Raw genomic sequence first — 20,582 nt, forward strand, 5'->3', positions numbered from 1 at the left:
CCGATTTTAAGTGCGATTTTTGCCATAATTTTGCCTTTTTTTCCAGGATTTTTATCTAAAAATCGCCATAATTCCAATTTTAACCCTTTATTTCCCATCTTTTCCAGAATTTTAGGCGAAGGCAATGCCGCCCTCATGGCTCTGGACTCGGCAGCGCGGGGCGAGCGCATCCGCAAACCCTCGCTGCTCTACGAGGGCTGCGGATTGAGGAGCGGGGAGGGGATTCAGGAGCAGATTTAGGGTCGGATTTAGGAGCAGAATTGGGGATTTAGGAGCAATTTTAGGAGCAGAATTGGGATTGGTTTTAGCAGCGGAATTGTGGATTTCGGAGCCGTTCTTGGAGTGGATTAAAGAGCGGATTTGGGAGCAGAATTGGGGATTTAGGAGCAGTTTTAGGAGCAGATTTAGGAGCGGATTTAGGACTGGAATTGTAGATTTAGGATCGGTTTTAGGATCGGTTTTAGGATTGGTTTTAGCAGCAGAATTGTGAATTTAGGAGCGGTTTTAGGATTGGTTGTAGGATCGGTTTTAGGAGCGGAATTGCGCATTTAGGAGAGGATTTAGGATCAGTTTTAGGAGTGGAATTACAGATTTAGGAGCCGTTCTTGGAGTGGATTAAAGAGTGGATTTCGGAGCAGAATTGGGGATTTAGGAGCCGTTTTAGGAGCAGATTTAGGAGCGGATTTAGGAGTGGAATTGTGGATTTAGGATTGGTTTTAGGATCGGTTTTAGGAGCGGAATTGTGGATTTAGGAGTGGATTTAGGATCGGTTTTAGGATCGGTTTTAGGAGCAGAATTGTGGATTTAGGAGCAGTTTTAACACTTAGGACTGGTTTTATCATTTGGGACTGGTTTTAACCATTGAATTGCCATTATAAGTTCATTTTAACCCCTTAAAACCGATTTTAACTGCGATTTTTCCTGGATTTTTGGGGTTTTTTTCAGGAATTTCTTACTTTTCTTATTTTAACCCATTCTTTCCTATTTTTTTTTTTTTTAGAATTTTAGGCGAAGGCAATGCCGCCCTCATGGCTCTGGACTCGGCAGCGCCGGGCAAGCGCATCCGCAAGCCCTCGCTGCTGTACGAGGGCTTCGAGAGCCCCACGATGGCGTCGGTGCCGTCGCTGGCGGCGCCGGCGGCGAATCCTCCTCCCCCCGAGGTGTCGAACCCCAAGAAGCCGGGCAGGGTCACCAACCAGCTCCAGTACCTGCACAAGGTGGTGATGAAGGCGCTCTGGAAGCATCAGTTCGCCTGGCCCTTCCGGCAGCCCGTGGATGCCGTGAAACTCGGCTTGCCGGTAAAAAAATTTCAATTTTTTATGGGTTTTTTATGGCTTTTTTGGGGGTTTTTGGGGTTTTTTGGGGTTTTATTTGTGTGGGTTTTGTCCTCAATCCCGTTCTTCAGAGAGGTCCCGGTGTCAAGTTTTGTCTCCCTCGGTTTTAGCTGCTTGACAAAAAATTCTGTTTTAATTTAGGCCTGAGATTAAGTTAAAACTGATCCTAAAAGTGATTTCAGGTTGATCCTAAAATGGATTTCAAGGTGATCCTAAAAGTGGTTTAAAGCTGATCCTAAAATTAATCTCAAGGTGATCTGAAAGTGACCTAAAGCTGATCCTAAAATTAATTTAAATGGGATCCTAAAAGTGATTTAAAGCTGATCCTAAAAGTGAATTAAAGCTGGGCCCTTCCGGCAGCCCGTGGATGCCGTGAAACTCGGATTGCCGGTAAAAAAATTTCAATTTTTTTGGGTTTTTTTGGGGTTTTTATGGGGTTTTATTTGTGTGGATTTTGTCCTCAATCCCATTCTTCAGAGAGGTCCCGGTGTCAAGTTTTGTCTCCCTCAGTTTTAGATGCTTGACTAAAAATTATATTTTAGTTTAGGTTTGAGATTAAGTTAAAACTGATCCTAAAAGTGATTTAAGGTTGATCCTAAAATGGATTTCAAGGTGATCCTAAAAGTGATTTAAAGGTGGTCCTAAAATTAATTTAAATGTGATCCTAAAAGTGATTTAAAGATGATCCTAAAATTAATTTAAAACTGATCCTAAAATTAATTTAAAGATGATCCTAAAAGTGATTTAAAGCTGATCCTAAAATTAATTTAAATGTGATCCTAAAATTAATTTAAAACTGATCCTAAAAATGATTTAAACCTGATCCTAAAATTAATTTAAAGCTCATCCTAAAAGTGATTTAAAGCTGATCCTAAAATTAATTTAAATGTGATCCTAAAATTAATTTAAAACTGATCCTAAAAATGATTTAAACCTGATCCTAAATTAATTTAAAGCTGATCCTAAAAGTGATTTAAACCTGATCCTAAAATTAATTTAAACCTGATCCTAAAAATGATTTAAACCTGATCCTAAAATTAATTTAAACCTGATCCTAAAATTAATTTAAACCTGATCCTAAAAGTGCTTTAAAGCTGATCCTAAAAATGATTTAATGAATAAATGATTTAATGAATTTCAAGGTCCCAAGATCAGTTTCAGGCTGCTCCTAAACCTGATGGAAACGTGGTCCTAAAAGTTAGGTCACTTTAATTGAAAATTTAAATTTTTTATGGGGTTTTTTGGGGTTTTTGGGGTTTTTTTTGGGGGTTTTTTGGGTTTTTTTTGGGTTTTATTTGTGTGGATTTTGTCCTTCATCCCATTCTTCAGAGAGGTCCCGGTGTCAAATTTTGTCTCCCTCGGTTTTAGGTGCTTGACAAAAAATTCTGTTTTAATTTAGGCCTGAAATTAAATTAAAATTAATCCTAAAATTCATTTAAAGGTGATCCTGAGCCTAATTTAAAGTTGATCCTAAAATCATTTTCCTTTCCTAAATTTTCTCCCTCTCAGTCCCAGGTGCTTGTCTGAAAATTCTGTCCTTGTTTAGGTCTGAGATTAAATTAAAACTGATCCTAAAATTCATTTAGAGATGATTCTAAACCTAATTTACTGGGAAGTTTTCAGCAAAGCTCCCCAAAATTCAATTAAAATTCAAAAAAAATCGATGAAAATTTCAACAAAATTGCAGAAAATTCAATAAAAAATAATAAAAAAAAATTTCTAGGATGCGTTCCTAACATTGTAACAAAATTTTAAAAAATCCAGGGAAATTCCAACAGAATTTGAGGAAAAATATCCCAAAATTCAGGCAAAATTCCAGCAAAATCCTCCAAAATTCCAAAAAAATGCCAACAAAATTCAAAATACTTGCAGGAAAAATTGAAAAATTGCCCAAAATTCTCATTTTTTCCCTTCCCCCTGCCAAGTTTGTGTTTTCCTCTCCCCTTTTGGTGCTTTTTGTGCCTCCTGGAGCCAAATTTGTTGATTTTTGCCCCAATTTTTTTGGCAGGATTACCACAAGATCATCAAGCAGCCGATGGACATGGGCACCATCAAGAGGAGGCTGGAGAACAATTATTACTGGGGGGCAGCCGAGTGCATGCAGGACTTCAACACCATGTTCACCAACTGCTACATCTACAACAAGGTAAAAAATGCACCAAAAATTTCACAAAAACACCTAAAATTCACATTTTGGAAATCACAAAAATATCACGAAAAAATCCCATGAAAAATCAAGAAAAAATGAGCAAAAAACCTCCAAAAATGGCAGAAAAATACTCAAGATATTGGACAAAAATCACACAAAAAAAGACATTTCAATATGGCCACAAACAGAGCATAAAATTGCACCAAATCAGCCAAAAATAGGCACAAAAATTCAGTAAATATCAGAAAAAGATCCCTCCAAAAATTCAGAAAAATGACCAAAAAACCTCCAGAAATCAACCAGAAATAGGCCAAAAACAGAGCAAAAAAAGCCTCAAACTGCAGCCCAAAACCAGCCCAAAATCCACCCAAAATAGCCCAAAAATCTCAGAGAAGGGCACCCCAAAATACACCTAAAAATTGCCCAAAAGCATCCCAAAATAGAACCAAAATTGCACAAAAATCCCCAAAAATAGACCTGAAAATTCCTCCCAAAATTGCTCCAAAGCATCCCAAAATAGACCCAGAAATCCAATTAAAAATCCACCCAAAAATCCCCAAAAATTCACCCAAAAATGGCACAAAATTGGCCAAAAATGCCCCAAAAATGCCCCAAAAATGCCCAATTGTTACTGCAGGGCTTCAACACCGTGGGCACCAACTGCTACATTTACAACAAGGTAAAAAAAAATATAAAAATACAGAAAAATATCTAAAAAAATAACAGAAAAAAATTGCATTAAAATATCATAAAAAATCCAGTTGAAAACGGCAGAGAAATGCCCAAAAAACGCCCAAAAATGGCACAAAACTACACTTAAAAATGGTACAAAAATAGCCCAAAATAAACCCAAAAATAGCCCAAAATCCACCCAAAATACACTTTAAAATGCAATTTAAAATTGCACAAAAATACGCTTAAAAATGGTACAAAAATAGCCCAAAAAAGACACAAAAATAGCCCAAAATCCACCCAAAAATAAACCCAAAAATGGCCAAAAATGCCCCAAAAATTCCCAATTATTACTGGGGGGCAGCCGAGTGCATGCAGGGCTTCAACACCATGTTCACCAACTGCTACATCTACAACAAGGTAAAAAAAAATATAAAAATAACAAAAAAAATCTAAAAAAATAACAGAAAAAAATTGCATTAAAATATCATAAAAAATCCAGTTGAAAATGGCAGAGAAATGCCTAAAAAACGCCCAAAAATTGCACAAAAATACACTTTAAAATGGTACAAAAATACACTTAAAAATGGTACAAAAATACCCCAAAATAAACCCAAAAATAGCCCAAAATCCACCCAAAATACACTTTAAAATGCAATTTAAAATTGCACAAAAATACCCTTAAAAATGGTACAAAAATAGCCCAAAAAAGACACAAAAATAGCCCAAAATCCACCCAAAAATAAACCCAAAAATGGCCAAAAATGCCCCAAAAATGCCCAATTGTTACTGGGGGGCAGCCGAGTGCATGCAGGACTTCAACACCATGTTCACCAACTGCTACATCTACAACAAGGTAAAAAATGCACCAAAAATTTCACAAAAACACCTAAAATTCACATTTTGAAAATCACAAAAATATCACGAAAAAATCCCATGAAAAATCAAGAAAAAATGAGCAAAAAACCTCCAAAAATGGCAGAAAAATACTCAAGATATTGGACAAAAATCACACAAAAAAAGACATTTGAATATGGCCACAAACAGAGCATAAAATTGCACCAAATCAGCCAAAAATAGGCACAAAAATTCAGTAAATATCAGAAAAAGATCCCTCCAAAAATTCAGAAAAATGACCAAAAAACCTCCAGAAATCAACCAGAAATAGGCCAAAAACAGAGCAAAAAAAGCCTCGAACTGCAGCCCAAAACCAGCCCAAAATCCACCCAAAATAGCCCAAAAATCTCAGAGAAGGGCACCCCAAAATACACCTAAAAATTGCCCAAAAGCATCCCAAAATAGAACCAAAATTGCACAAAAATCCGCAAAAATAGACCTGAAAATTCCTCCCAAAATTGCTCCAAAGCATCCCAAAATAGACCCAGAAATCCAATTAAAAATCCACCCAAAAATCCCCAAAAATCCACCCAAAAATGGCACAAAAATGGCACAAAATTGGCCAAAAATGCCCCAAAAATGCCCCAAAAATGCCCAATTGTTACTGCAGGGCTTCAACCCCGTGGGCACCAACTGCTACATCTACAACAAGGTAAAAAATTATAGAAAATGTAGAAAAATAGCTAAAAAAATAATAGAAAAAAATTGCATTAAAATATCATAAAAAATCCCGTTCAAAACGGCAGAGAAATGCCTAAAAAACGCCCAAAAATTGCACAAAAATACACTTTAAAATGGTACAAAAATACACTTAAAAATGGTACAAACATACCTCAAAAAAGACACAAAAATAGCCCAAAATCCACCCAAAATACACTTTAAAATGCAATTTAAAATTGCACAAAAATACACTTAAAAATGGTACAAAAATAGCCCAAAAAAGACACAAAAATAGCCCAAAATCCACCCAAAAATAAACCCAAAAATGGCCAAAAATGCCCCAAAAATTCCCAATTGTTACTGGGGGGGCAGCCGAGTGCATGCAGGACTTCAACACCATGTTCACCAACTGCTACATCTACAACAAGGGTAAAAAAAAATATAAAAATAACAAAAAAAATCTAAAAAAATAACAGAAAAAAATTGCATTAAAATATCATAAAAAATCCCGTGGAAACGGCAGAGAAATGCCTAAAAAACGCCCAAAAATTGCACAAAAATACACTTAAAAATGGTACAAAAATAGCCCAAAATAAACCCAAAAATAGCCCAAAATCCACCCAAAATACACTTTAAAATGCAATTTAAAATTGCACAAAAATACACTTAAAAATGGTACAAAAATAGCCCAAAAAAGACACAAAAATAGCCCAAAATCCACCCAAAAATAATCCCAAAAATGGCCAAAAATGCCCCAAAAATTCCCAATTATTACTGGGGGGCAGCCGAGTGCATGCAGGACTTCATCACCATGGGCACAACTGCTACATTTACAACAAGGTAAAAAAAAAATATAAAAATAACAAAAAAAAATCTAAAAAAATAACAGAAAAAAATTGCATTAAAATATCATAAAAAATCCCGTGGAAAACGGCAGAGAAATGCCTAAAAAACGCCCAAAAATTGCACAAAAATACACTTAAAAATGTACAAAAATACACTTAAAAATGGTACAAAATAGCCCAAAATAAACCCAAAAATAGCCCAAAATCCACCCAAAATACACTTTAAAATGCAATTTAAAATTGCACAAAAATACACTTAAAAATGGTACAAAAATAGCCCAAAAAAGACACAAAAATAGCCCAAAATCCACCCAAAAATAAACCAAAAATGGCCAAAAATGCCCCAAAAATTTCCCAATTATTACTGGGGGGCAGCCGAGTGCATGCAGGGCTTCAACACCATGGGCACCAACTGCTACATCTACAACAAGGTAAAAAAATCATAAAAATAACAAAAAAAAATCTAAAAAAATAACAGAAAAAAATTGCATTAAAATATCATAAAAAATCCGTGGAAAACGGCAGAGAAATGCCTAAAAAACGCTCAAAATTGCACAAAAATACACTTTAAAATGGTACAAAAATACCCCAAAATAAACCCAAAAATAGCCCAAAATCCACCCAAAATATACTTTAAAATGGCAATTTAAAATTGCACAAAAATACACTTAAAAATGGTACAAAAATAGCCCAAAATAGACCCAAAAATAGCCCAAAATCCACCCAAAAATAAACCCAAAAATGGCCAAAAATGCCCCAAAATTCCAATTATTACTGGGGGGCAGCCGAGTGCATGCAGGACTTCAACACCATGTTCACCAACTGCTACATCTACAACAAGGTAAAAAAAAATATAAAAATAACAAAAAAATTCTAAAAAGAATAACAGAAAAAAATTGCATTAAAATATCATAAAAAAATCCCGTCGAAAACGGCAGAGAAATGCCTAAAAAACGCTCAAAAATTGCACAAAAATACACTTAAAATGGTACAAAAATAGCCCAAAATAAACCCAAAAATAGCCCAAAATCCACCCAAAATACACTTTAAAATGCAATTTAAAATTGCACAAAAATACACTTAAAAATGGTACAAAAATAGCCCAAAAAAGACACAAAAATAGCCCAAAATCCACCCAAAAATAATCCCAAAAATGACCAAAAATGCCCCAAAAATTCCCAATTGTTACTGGGGGACTTCAACACCGTGGGCACCAACTGCTACATCTACAACAAGGTAAAAAATTATAGAAAATATAGAAAATTAAACCCACAAAAATATCAGGAAAAATCCCCCCCAAATTAAAATTCCAAAGCAATAATACAAAATAAAATCTTTTAAAAAATCCCAAAAAATCAATAAAAACATCAGGAAAACTGCAAAAAAAATTCCCCCAAAATGTCGAAAAAAATTCAGAAAAATGCAGAAAAAAGTCACAAAAAATCAGGAAAAAATGGGGAAAAAAGGGAAAAAAATCCCCAAAAAATCCGGGGAAGGTTCCAAAACTTAAAAATTTTATTTTTTTAGTAATTTTTAATATTTTTTTATTATTTTTAGCCCACGGATGACATCGTTTTGATGGCGCAGATGCTGGAGAAGCCAAAAATCCCCAAAAATCCCCAAAAATTCACATTGAAAACCATTGCAAACCATTAAAAAACATTAAAAATCCAAATAATAAAAATAAAATTTAATTCTCCAAAAATCCAAAAAAACTCATAAAAAAAACTTCAGGAAAACCACAAAAAAAATCCAAAAAAATGTCAAAAAATTCAAAAAAATCAGAAAAAAATGGGGGAAAAAAAGGGAAAAAAATCCCCAAAAATCAGGAAGGTTCCCAAACTTTAATTTTTATTTTTTAATCAATTTTTAATATTTTTTATTATTTTTAGCCCACGGATGACATCGTGCTGATGGCGCAGACGCTGGAGAAGCCAAAATCCCCAAAAATCCCCCAAAATCCCCAAAAATTCACATTGAAAACCATTGCAAACCATTAAATAACATAAAAAAATCCAAATAATAAAAATAAAATTCAATCCTCAAAAAATCCCCCCAAAAAAAAACCATAAAAAAAGTTCAGGAAAACCACAAAAAAATCCCAAAAAATGTAGAAAAAAATTCAAAAACATGCAGAAAAAAATTCAAAAAAATACAGAAAAAATTCAAAAAAATACAGAAAAATTTCAAAAAAAATGCAGGAAAAATTCAAAAAAATGCAGGAAAAAGTCGCAAAATATCAGGAAAAAAATCCCAAAAAAATCCCCAAAATCCGGGAAGGTTTTAAAACTTTAAATTTTCATTTTTTTTAGTAATTTTTAATATTTTTTATTATTTTTAGCCCACGGATGACATCGTGCTGATGGCGCAGACGCTGGAGAAGCCAAAAATCCCCAAAATTCACATTAAAAACCATTGCAAACGATTAAAACCATTAAAAAAAACATAAAAAGAATACAAACAAGAAAAATAAAATTCAGTACTCAAAAAATCCCAAAAAATAATAAAAAAAACTCTGGAAAACCACCAAAAAAATCCCAAAAAATGTAGAAAAAAAAATTCAAAAAAATCACAAAAAATCAGAAAAAAAATGGTGGAAAAAAATCGGAAAAAAATCACAAAAAAAACAGAGAAGGTCCCAAATTTTATATTTTTAATTTTTGAGTAATTTTTAGTATTTTAAAAATATTTTTTATTAGTTTTTAGCCCACGGACGACATCGTGCTGATGGCGCAGACGCTGGAGAAGCCAAAACCCCAAAATTCACATTAAAAACCATTAAAAACCATTAAAAAATCCAAATAATAAAAATAAAATTCAATTCTCAAAAAATCCCCAAAAAATCATAAAAAAAACTTTAGGAAAACCACAAAAAAAAATCTAAAAAAAATGCAGAAAAAATTCAAAACATGCAGAAAAAAAATAAAAAAAATGCAGAAAAAATTCAAAAAATGCAGGAAAAAGTCGCAAAATATCAGGAAAAAAATCCCAAAAAATCCCCAAAAATCCGGGAAGGTTTTAAAACTTTAAATTTTTATTTTTTTTAGTAATTTTTAATATTTTTATTATTTTTAGCCCACGGATGACATCGTGCTGATGGCGCAGACGCTGGAGAAGCCAAAAATCCCCAAAAACCCCTAAAAATTCACATTAAAACCCATTAAAAAACATTTTAAAAAATCCAAAGCAATAATAAAAAATAAAATCTTTAAAAAATCCAAAAAAATCATTAAAAAATCAGGAAAACCGCAAAAAAAAATCCCCAAAAAATGTCAAAAAAATTCAAAAAAAAGCAAAAAAAAAAATCAGAAAAAAGGGAAAAAAATCCCAAAAAATTCCCAAAAAATTCCCAAAAAATCCGGGAAGTTTTAAAACTTTAAATTTTATTTTTTTTTAGTAATTTTTAATATTTTTTATTATTTTTAGCCCACGGATGACATCGTGCTGATGGCGCAGACGCTGGAGAAGCTTTTCCTGCAGAAGTGGCTCAGATGCCCCCGGAGGAGACGGAGCTGCTGCTGCCCCTGGCCAAGAACAGCCACAAGAAAGGGGCAGCCAGGGCTGCAGGTGGGAATTTGGGGTGAAAAATAGAAAATTTGGGAAAAAGTCTCAAATTTGTATTAAAAAAGGCCAAAATTCGGCAAAAGAAACTCAAATTTAGGGCAAAAAAAGTGAATTTCCATGCTAAAAATGTGAATTTTGAAGGGGAAAACGTGAGCTTTGGGGACAAACAATGGGAGGGTTTGGGGTAAGAAATTTGGATTTGGAGGTGAAAATTTGGGTTTTTATAAAGAAATGAAATTTGAGGGAAAATTTGTGAATTTTTGGGGTAAAAAATTTGAATTTTGGGGTTAAAAATTTGGTTAGCCAAATTTGGGCTAAAGGAGCCAAGAGCAGCCACAAGAAAGGGGCAGCCAGGGCTGCAGGTGGGAATTTGGGGTGAAAAACTGAAATTTTTTATGTGCCTAAATCCCTTTGCCCAGGATTTTCATATCCTTCTCCAGTTTGTTTGTGTTTCCCAGCCCCATTTTTTCCACATCTTTTCTCTCCAAACCCCATTTTCCCCAGGATTTTTGTGTTCCTAAATCCCTTTTCCAGAATTTTTATGTTTCCTAACTCCTTTTTTCCCAGGATTTTTGTGTTCCTAAATCCCTTTGCCCAGGATTTTGGTGCCATTTTAAGGATCTTAACCCCATTTTTCCCAGGTTTTTTTGTGGTTCCCAAACCAATTTTTTCCACATTTTTTATATCTCCAAACCCCAATTTATCCCAGGTTTTTTATGTCCCTAAATCCTCTCTTTTCCAGGATTTTGGTGCCATTTTAAGGATTATAACCCCATTTTTTCCAGGTTTTTTAACCCATCTTCCCAGGGTTTCGACGCCATTTTAAGGATCCTAACCCGTTTTTTTCCAGGATTTTGGTGCCATTTTAAGATCTTAACCCCATTTTTTTCCAGGTTTTTTAACCCATCTTCCCAGGGTTTTGGTGCCATTTTAAGGATCTTAACCCATTTTTTTCCAGGTTTTTTAACCCATCTTCCCAGGATTTCGGTGCCATTTTAATGATCCCAACCCCGTTTTTTCCAGGTTTTTTTTGTGTTTCTCAACCATTTTTCTTTAATTTTTGTGTTCCTAAATCCCTGTTTTCCAGGATTTTGGTGCCATTTTAAGGATCCCAACCCCATTTTTTCCAGGTTTTTTAACCCATTTTCTCAGGATTTCGGCGCCATTTTAAGGATCTTAACCCCGTTTTTCCCAGGATTTTGGTGCCATTTTAAGTATTATAACTCCATTTTTTCCAGGTTTCTTAACCCATTTTTTCAGGATTTTGGTGCCATTTTAAGGATCCCTAACCCCGTTTTTTCCAGGATTTTTGTGTTCCTAAATCCCTTTTCCCAGAATTTTTGTGGTGTTCCTAAATCCCTTTTCCCCAGGTTTTTGGTGCCATTTTAAGGATCCTAACCCCGTTTTTTCCAGGTTTTTTAAACCCATTTTCCCAGGATTTCGGTGCCATTTTAAGGATCCCAACCCCGTTTTTCTAGGTTTTTTTTGTGTTTCTCAACCATTTTTCTTTAATTTTTGTGTTCCTAAATCCCTGTTTTCCAGGATTTCGGTGCCATTTTAAGGATCCTAACCCCGTTTTTTCCAGGTTTTTTAAACCCATTTTTCCAGGGTTTCGGCGCCATTTTAAGGATCCCAACCCCATTTTTTCCAGGTTTTTTAACCCATTTTTCCAGGATTTCGGTGCCATTTTAATGATCCCAACCCCGTTTTTACCAGGTTTTTTTGTGTTTCTCAACCCATTTTTCCTTAATTTTTGTGTTCCTAAATCCCTTTTTTCCAGGATTTCGGTGCCATTTTAAAGACCCCAACCCCATTTTTCCCAGGTTTTTTAACCCATCTTCCAGGATTTCGGCGCCATTTTAAGGATCCTAACCCCATTTTTTTCCGCGATTTTTTCCTGTAATTTTATTTTCTAGGACCCAGTGTAATATTTTTATTAATCTAAAATAATTTTTTTCTCTTTTTCTGTTTCCCAGCTCTGCTGGCGGGGCTGACGAGCGCAGCCCAGCAGGTGCCGGCCGTGTCGTCGCTGTGCTCCCAGCCGCCCTTGGCGATTTCCGTGTGCCCAAATCCCTTTTTTCCATGTTTTTTGTGTTCCTAAATCCATTTTTCCAGGATTTCGGTGCCATTTTAAGCATCCTAACCCCATTTTTCCTAGGTTTTTTAACCCATCTTCCCAGGATTTCGGTGCCATTTTAATGATCCCAACCCCGTTTTTACCAGGTTTTTTTGTGTTTCTCAACCCATTTTTCCTTATTTTTGTGTTCCTAAATCCCTTTTTTCCAGGATTTCGGTGCCATTTTAAAGACCCAACCCCATTTTTTCCAGGTTTTTTAACCCATCTTCCCAGGATTTCGGCGCCATTTTAAGCATCCTAACCCCGTTTTTTCCGGGATTTTTTCCTGTAATTTCAATTTCTAGGACCCAGTGTAATATTTTTATTAATCTAAAATAATTTTTTTCTGTTTTCCTGTTTCCCAGCTCTGCTGGCGGGTCTGACGAGCGCAGCCCAGCAGGTGCCGGCCGTGTCGTCGCTGTGCTCCCAGCCGCCCTCGGCGTTCCCCGGCGCCGATCTCCCCACGGCCGCCGCCATCGTCACCATCGCGCACCCGTCGGTGATCGCGGCGCCGCTGCTGAAGCCGCTGCAGCACCCCGGCATCAACAACCCCAACAACCCCAATAACAACCCCAATAACAACCCTAATAATCCTAATAATAATCCTAATAATATCAGTAATATCAATAGTATCAATAACCCCGGGAACCCCGGCGTCCTGGCGGCTCCCGCGCCCACACAGCCCCTGGCCAAGGTGAGCGGGCTTGGGGGATTTTGGGGGAGTTTTGGGTTTTTTTTGGGATGTTTAGGGTTTTTTGGGGGTTTTGGGTTTTTTTGGGGGGGGTTGGGGTTTTTTTGGGGGGGTTTTTTTTGGGGGGTTTGGGGTGGTGGGATTTGGGGTTTTTGGGGGGTTTGGGATGGTGGAAATTGGGGAATTTTGGAGTTGGGAGCGGGAGTTTGGGGGATTTTTGGGAATTTTGGGGTTTGGGATTTGGAGTTTGGAATTCCAGATAGGAATGGCAGTCTCGAGGTGGTGGCATTGGGATTTTGACTCCTAAAATGAAATTTTTTTACCCTAAAACCCCCCCTTTGACCCACCACAACAGTCTCCAACACCCCAAAAACCCCAAAAATCTTTTAATTCCCCCCCCAAAGAAAAAGGGCGTGAAGCGGAAAGCCGACACCCACCACGCCGACCACCACGGCCATCATCGCCACCAGCACCGGCGGCGGCGGCGTCGGCGAATCGTCCCCGTCGGCCGACGGCGCCAAAGCCGCCAAAATCCCGGCGCGGCGCGAGAGCGGCCGGCCCATCAAACCGCCCCGCAAGGACCTGCCCGACTCGCAGCAGCACCAAACGTCCAAGAAGGGCAAACTCTCGGAGCAGCTCAAGTATTGCAACGGCATCCTCAAGGAGCTGCTCTCCAAGAAACACGCCGCCTACGCGTGGCCCTTCTACAAACCCGTCGACGCGTCGGCGCTGGGGCTGCACGATTACCATGAGATTATTAAACATCCCATGGACCTCAGCACCATCAAGGTGAGGGGCTGGGGGTTTATTTGGGATTTTTTGGCGTTTTTTGGGCGTTTTTTAGGAATTTTTTTGAGGTTTTTTTGGAGTTTCGTCAAAATTTTGCGTCAAAATTTCGTTGTTTCAAGAGATTCGTTGACTCTTTCGTTGACTCTTCCATGACCTTGTTGACCGTTTCTTGACTTTATTGACCAACCCAAGACTTCATTGACCCTTCATGACCATTCCATGATCCATTGGCCCTTCCATGACCCCATTGACCATTCCTTGATCCCATTGATCGTTCCATGACCATTCCGTGACCCATTGGCCATTCCTTGACCACGTTGACCCTCCCATGACCCCATTGACCCTTCCATGCCCCCATGAGACCACCAAGCACCCCATGGATCTCAGCACCATCAAGGTGACCTTCCAGAATTTTCTTGGCGATTTCGGGGATTTTTTGGGATTTTTTTTTGGGGTTTTTGGGGATTTTTTGGGGTTTTTTGGGGTTTTTCCCAAGAAACACGCCGCCTACGCGTGGCCCTTCTACAAACCCGTCGACGCGTCGGCGCTGGGGCTGCACGATTACCATGAGATTATTAAGCATCCCATGGACCTCAGCACCATCAAGGTGAGGGGCTGGGGGTTTTGGGGGGTTTTTGGGATTTTTTTGGGGGATTTTTGGGTTTTTTTTGGGATTTTTTAGGAATTTTTTGAGGTTTTTTGGAGTTTCGTCAAAATTTTGCGTCAAAATTTGGATTTCAAGAGATTTGTTGACTCTTCCATGATCCCATTGACGATTTCTTGACTTGATTGAGCCTTCCATGATCTCATTGACCCTTCATGACCCTTCCATGATCAGCTGACCCTTCCATGACCCCGTTGACCCTTCCGTGACATCATTGACTCATCCATGACCCCATTGACCATCCATTGACTTCATTGACTCTTTGTTGACCCCATTGACCCTTCCATGCCCCATTACCACGAGATCACCAAGCACCCCATGGAGCTCAGCACCATCAAGGTGAGGTTTGGAAATATTTTGGGAATTTTTGGGGATTTTTTGGCGATTTTTTGGGGGATTTTTTGGTGATTTTTTGGAGTTTTTTAGGGGTTTTTTGTGATTTTTTGGTGATTGAGTTTCGTCAAAAAGTTGGGTTTTCAAGAGATTCGTTGACTCTTCCATGGCCGTGTTGACCATCCCTTGATTCGTTGACCGTTTCATGACTTCATTGACTCCTCCATGACCCCATTGACCCTTCCATGACCCTTCCATGACCCCATTGACCGTTCTGAGACTCCGTTACTCTTCCATGACCTCATTGACCATTCCAAGACCCCATTGACCCTTCCATGACCCCGTTGACCTCATTGACTGTTCATGACCGTTCCATGATTGTGTTGACCCTCCCATGACCCCATTGACCCTTCCATGACTCTTCCATGACCCTGTTGACCCTCCCATGACCATTCCAAGACTCCATTGACTCTCCCATGACCCCGTTGACCTCATTGACTCTTCATGACTGTTCCATGATTGTGTTGACCCTCCCATTGACCAAGTGACCATTCCAAGACCCAATTGACTCTTCCATGACCCTTTCCATGACCCCGTTGACCACGTTGACCTCATTGACTCTTCCATGACCGTTCCACGATTGTGTTGACCCTTCCAAGGCCCCATTGACCATTGATGACCCATTGACTTTTCTATGACCCCATTGACCCTTCCATGACCCATTGACCCTTCCATGACCCCATTGACCCTTCCATGACCCCATTACCACGAGACCATCAGGCACCCCGTGGACCTCAGCACCATCAAGGTGAGGCTCCAGAATTTTGGAGTTCTTCGAGTTTTTGGGCGATTTTTTGGGATTTTTTGGTGATTTTTTTGGGGTTTTTTTTTGTGATTTTTTGCGTTTTTTTTGGAGATTAAATTTCGTCAAAAAGTTGGGTTTTCAAGAGATTCGTTGACTCTTCCATGGCCACGTTGACCATCCCTTGATTTGTTGATCATTTCATGACTTCATTGACCCTTTCATGACCATTTAATGACCCCATTGACCCTTCCATGACCCCATTGACCCTTCCATGACCTCATTGACCATCCATTGACTGTTCACGGACCGTTCCATGATTGTGTTGACCCTCCATGACCAAGTTGACCATTCCAAGACCCCATTGACCCTTCCATGACCCTTCCATGACCCCGTTGACCCTCCCATGATCCCATTGACCCTTCCATGACCCCATTGACCATTTCATGACCCCATTGACCCTTCCATGACCTCATTGACTTTTCCACGACCCCATTGACCCTTCCATGACCCCATTGACCATTCCAAGACCCCATTGATCCTCCCATGACCATTCCAAGGCTCCATTGACCATTCCATGACCATTCCAAGACTCCATTGACCCATCATGACCCCATTGACCCTCCCATGACCCTCCCACGACCTCATTGACCCTTCCATGACCCCATTGACCCTTCCATGACCCCATTGACCATTGGGAGACGCCTCCAAGCCAACGTTTTCCCCGTTTCAGCGGAAGATGGAGAACCGGGATTACCGCGACGCGCAGGAGTTCGCCGCCGACGTGCGGTTGATGTTCTCCAACTGCTACAAGTACAACCCGCCCGACCACGACGTGGTGGCCATGGCCAGGAAGCTCCAGGTGGGTGGGGGGGGGGGGGGGAAAAAATCCAAAATTCCTTAAAAAAAAAAAAAATAAAATTGAAAAAAATTTGGGGTTTTTTGGGGGAATTTTGGGTGAAATTTGGGCTTTTTTAGGTGGAATCTTGGGGATTTTTGAGCGGAATTTGGGGTTTTTTGGATTTTTTTTCTGGGAATTTTGGATTTTTTTGGATGGGAATTTTGAATGGGAATTTTGGATTTTTTTTTTCTGGAATTTTGAGGATTTTTGGGATGGGAATTTTGGGGTTTTATTCTCTAAATGTTGGGATTTTATCCTGGAAATTTTGGGGATTTTGGGGTGGAAATTTGGGATTTTATTCTTGGATTTTATTCTGGAATTTGGGGATTTATTCTCTAAATGTTGAGATTTTATTCTGGGAATTGTTGGGATGGGAATTTTGGGTTTTTTGAAATTTGGGTGTTTTGGGAATTTTTTGCATTGGGAATTTTGGGATTTTTTTTTGAAATTTGGGTTTTTATTCTGGGAATTGTTGGATGGGAAATTTGGGATTTTATTTTTGAAATTTGGGTTTTTATTTTGGGAATTTAGGGGTTGGAAATCGGGGGATTTTTCCCAGTTTTTTTTTTTTTTTTTTTTCTGGGAATTTTGGGGTTTTTTGGGATGGGAATTTGGGTTTTTATTCTCGAAATCTGGGGACTTTTGAGATGGAAATTTGAGATTATTCCTGGATTTTATTCTGGGAATTTTGGGGGATTTTTGGGATGGGAATTTGGGTTTTTATTCCAGGAATTTTTGGGGATATTTGGGATTTTTTCTGGATATTTGGGATTTTTTTCTGAGAATTTCAGGGACATTTGTGATAAGAATCTAGGATTCTATCCTGGGAATTTGGGATTTTATTTAGGCAATTTTGGGATGGAAAATTTGGATTTTATTCTCCAAAATTTGGGGACATTAGGGATGGGAATTTGGGATTTTGTTTTGGGGTTTTTTGGGATTGGAATTTGGAATGGGAATTTTGGGGATTTTTAGGATAAGAATTTGGGATTTTATTCTGGGAATATTGGGGGATTTTTGTGATGGGAATTTGGGGTTTTATTATGGAAATTTGGGATTTTTTTCAGGAATTTTGAGATTTTTGTGATGGAAATTTGGGATTTTTTTCTGGGATTTTTGGGATGGAAATTTGGGATTTTTTTCTGGAAATTTGGGGGTTCTTTTCTGGGATTTTTGGGATGCAGATTTGGGATTTTTTCTGGGATTTTTGGGGGGCTGGAAATTTGGGATTTTTTTCTGGGAATTCTCCCCCAGGACGTGTTTGAGTTCAGCTACGCCAAGATGCCGAATTTGGGATTTTTGGGATGGAAATTTGGGATTTTTTCTGGGAATTTGGAATTTTTTTCTCGTATTTTTGGGGATTTTTGGATGGAAATTTGGGATTTTTTTTTGGGAATCCTCCCCCAGGACGTGTTTGAGTTCAGCTACGCCAAGATGCCGGAATTGGGATTTTTGGGATGGAAATTTGGGATTTTTTCTGGGAATTTGGAATTTTTTTCTCGTATTTTTGGGGATTTTTGTGATGGGAATTTGGGATTTTTTTCTCAAAATTTGGGATATTTTTTGGGAATTCTCCCCCAGGACGTGTTTGAGTCAGCTACGCCAAGATGCCGGAATTGGGGATTTTTGGGATGGGAATTTGGGATTTTTTTCTGGAAATTTGGTGGTTTTTTCTGGGATTTTGGGATGCAAATTTGGGATATTTTTCTCGTAATTTTGGGGATTTTTGGGGATGGGAACTTGGGATTTTTTCTGGGAATTCTCCCCCAGGACGTGTTTGAGTTCAGCTACGCCAAGATGCCGGAATTGGGATTTTTTTTCTCGGATTTTTGGGGATTTTTGGGATGGGAATTTGGGATGTTTTTTTGGGAATTTCTGGGATGTTTTTCTGGGAATTTGGGGGATTTTTGGGATGCAAATTTGGAATTTTTGGGATGGAAATTTGGGATATTTTTTGACAGGACATGTTTGAGTTCAGCTACGCCAAGATGCCGGAATTTGTGATTTTTGGGATGGGAATTTAGGATTTTTTCTGGGATTTTTGGGCTGGAAATTTGGGATTTTTTCTGGGCATTCTCCCCCAGGACGTGTTTGAGTTCAGCTACGCCAAGATGCCGGAATTGGGATTTTTTTCTCAAAATTTGGGATATTTTTTGGGAATTCTCCCCCAGGACGTGTTTGAGTTCAGCTACGCCAAGATGCCGGAATTGGGATTTTTGGGATGGAAATTTGGGATTTTTTCTGGGATTTTGGAATTTTTTTCTCATAATTTTGGGGATTTTTGGGATGGAAATTTGGGATTTTTTTTGGGAATCCTCCCGCAGGACGTGTTTGAGTTCAGCTACGCCAAGATGCCGGAATTGGGATTTTTTTTCTCGTAATTTTGGGGATTTTTGGGATGGGAATTTGGGATGTTTTTTTGGGAATTTCTGGGATGTTTTTCTGGGAATTTGGGGGATTTTTGGGATGCAAATTTGGAATTTTTGGGATGGAAATCTGAGATTTTTTTATGGGAATCATCCCCCAGGACGTGTTTGAGTTCAGCTACTCCGAGATGCCGGAATTGGGGATTTTTGGGATGGAATTTAGGATTTTTTCTGGATTTTTGGGCTGGAAATTTGGGATTTTTTCTGGGCATTCTCCCCCAGGACGTGTTTGAGTTCAGCTACGCCAAGATGCCGGAATTGGGATTTTTGGGATGGAAATTTGGGATTTTTTCTGGGAATTTGGAATTTTTTTCTCATAATTTTGGGGATTTTTGGGATGGAAATTTGGGATATTTTTTGGGAATCCTCCCGCAGGACGTGTTTGAGTTCAGCTACGCCAAGATGACAGAATTGGGATTTTATTCAGGGAATTTTGGGGATTTTTGGAATGCAAATTTGGGATTTTTTTCTGTGAATGTTGGGGATTTTTGGGATGCAAATTTGGGATTTTTGGGATGGAAATTTGGGATTTTTTTTGGGAATCCTCCCGCAGGACGTGTTTGAGTTCAGCTACGCCAAGATGCCGGACGAGCCGCAGGAATCGGGCGCGGCCTCGGCGTCGGCGCCGCTGCCGGCGGCCAAATCCTCGTCCGAGGAATCGTCCAGCGAGGAGGACGAGGAGGAGGAGGAGGAGGAGGAGGAGGACGAGGACGACGAGAGCTCGACGGAAACGAGCTCCGAGAGCGACGAGAGCTCCGACTCCGAGGAGGAGAGGGCAAACAGGCTGGCGGAGCTGCAGGAGCAGGTGGGGGAAAATATTGGGGGAAAAATTGGGGAAAATTGGGAAAAAAAATGGAGAAAATTTGGGGGAAATTGGGGGAAAAATTGGGGGAAATGAAGGAAAAAATCGGGGAAAATTTGTGGGAAAAACCTGGGAAAATGGGGGAAATATTGGGAAAAAATGGAGAAAATTTGGGGGAAATTGGTGGAAATTTGTGGGAAAAATTGGGGGAAAAATTGGGGGAAATAAAGGAAAAAATTGGGGAAAATTTGGGGGAAATTAGGGAGAAAATTGGGGGAAAAATGGGGGGAAAATTTGGGGTAAATAGGGGGAAAATTGGGGAAAATGGGGGAAATGAGGAAAAAAAAGAGAAAATTTGGGGGAAAATGGGGGAAATAAAGGAAAAATTTGGGGAAATTTTTGGGGGAAATGGGGTAAAAATAGAGGAAATGAGGAAAAAAAAAGGAGAAAATCTGGGGAAAATTGGGGGAAATAAAGGAAAAAATTGGTGAAATATAGGGGAAAATAAAGGAAAAAAATGGGGAAAAACTGGCGGAAAATGGGGGAAATGAGGAAAAAAAAAGGAGAAAATTTGGGGAAATGAAGGAAAAAATGGGGAAAATTTGGGGGAAATTAGAGGAAAAATGGGGAAAAATTGGGGGAAATAAAGGAAAAATTGGGGAAAATTTGGGGGAAGTTGGAGGAAAAATTGGGGAAAAAATTGGGGGAAATAAAGGAAAATTTGGGGGAAATTGGGGAAAAATTGGGGGAAATAAAGGAAAAAATTGGGGAAAATTTGGGGAGAAATGGGGAGAGTTGGGGAAGAAATTGGGGAAATGAAGGAAAAAAATGGGGAAAATTTGGGGAAATTGGAGGAAAAATGGGGAAAAATTGGGGGAAATAAAGGAAAAAATTGGGGAAAATTTGTGGGAAAAACCTGGAAAAAATGGGGGAAATA

The 20,582-nt window shown here is 38.7% G+C and overlaps 1 protein-coding gene across 1 annotated transcript in view; it reads left to right on the top strand.

Annotated features, from left to right (window-relative positions):
- Positions 1 to 20,582, top strand: part of LOC134432945 (bromodomain-containing protein 2-like) — a 51,804-nt gene that overhangs the window by 19,570 nt on the left and 11,652 nt on the right. The window contains 9 exon segments of the mRNA XM_063181807.1: positions 1,001 to 1,298; positions 3,343 to 3,480; positions 9,984 to 10,038; positions 10,041 to 10,124; positions 12,603 to 12,931; positions 13,333 to 13,362; positions 13,364 to 13,717; positions 16,250 to 16,378; positions 19,397 to 19,648. Of these exon segments, the coding sequence (XP_063037877.1) occupies positions 1,001 to 1,298; positions 3,343 to 3,480; positions 9,984 to 10,038; positions 10,041 to 10,124; positions 12,603 to 12,931; positions 13,333 to 13,362; positions 13,364 to 13,717; positions 16,250 to 16,378; positions 19,397 to 19,648 (1,669 nt within the window).

This window comes from Melospiza melodia (genome assembly GCF_035770615.1).
Source record: "Melospiza melodia melodia isolate bMelMel2 chromosome 7 unlocalized genomic scaffold, bMelMel2.pri SUPER_7_unloc_3, whole genome shotgun sequence".
NCBI classification, from domain to species: Eukaryota; Metazoa; Chordata; class Aves; order Passeriformes; family Passerellidae; genus Melospiza; species Melospiza melodia.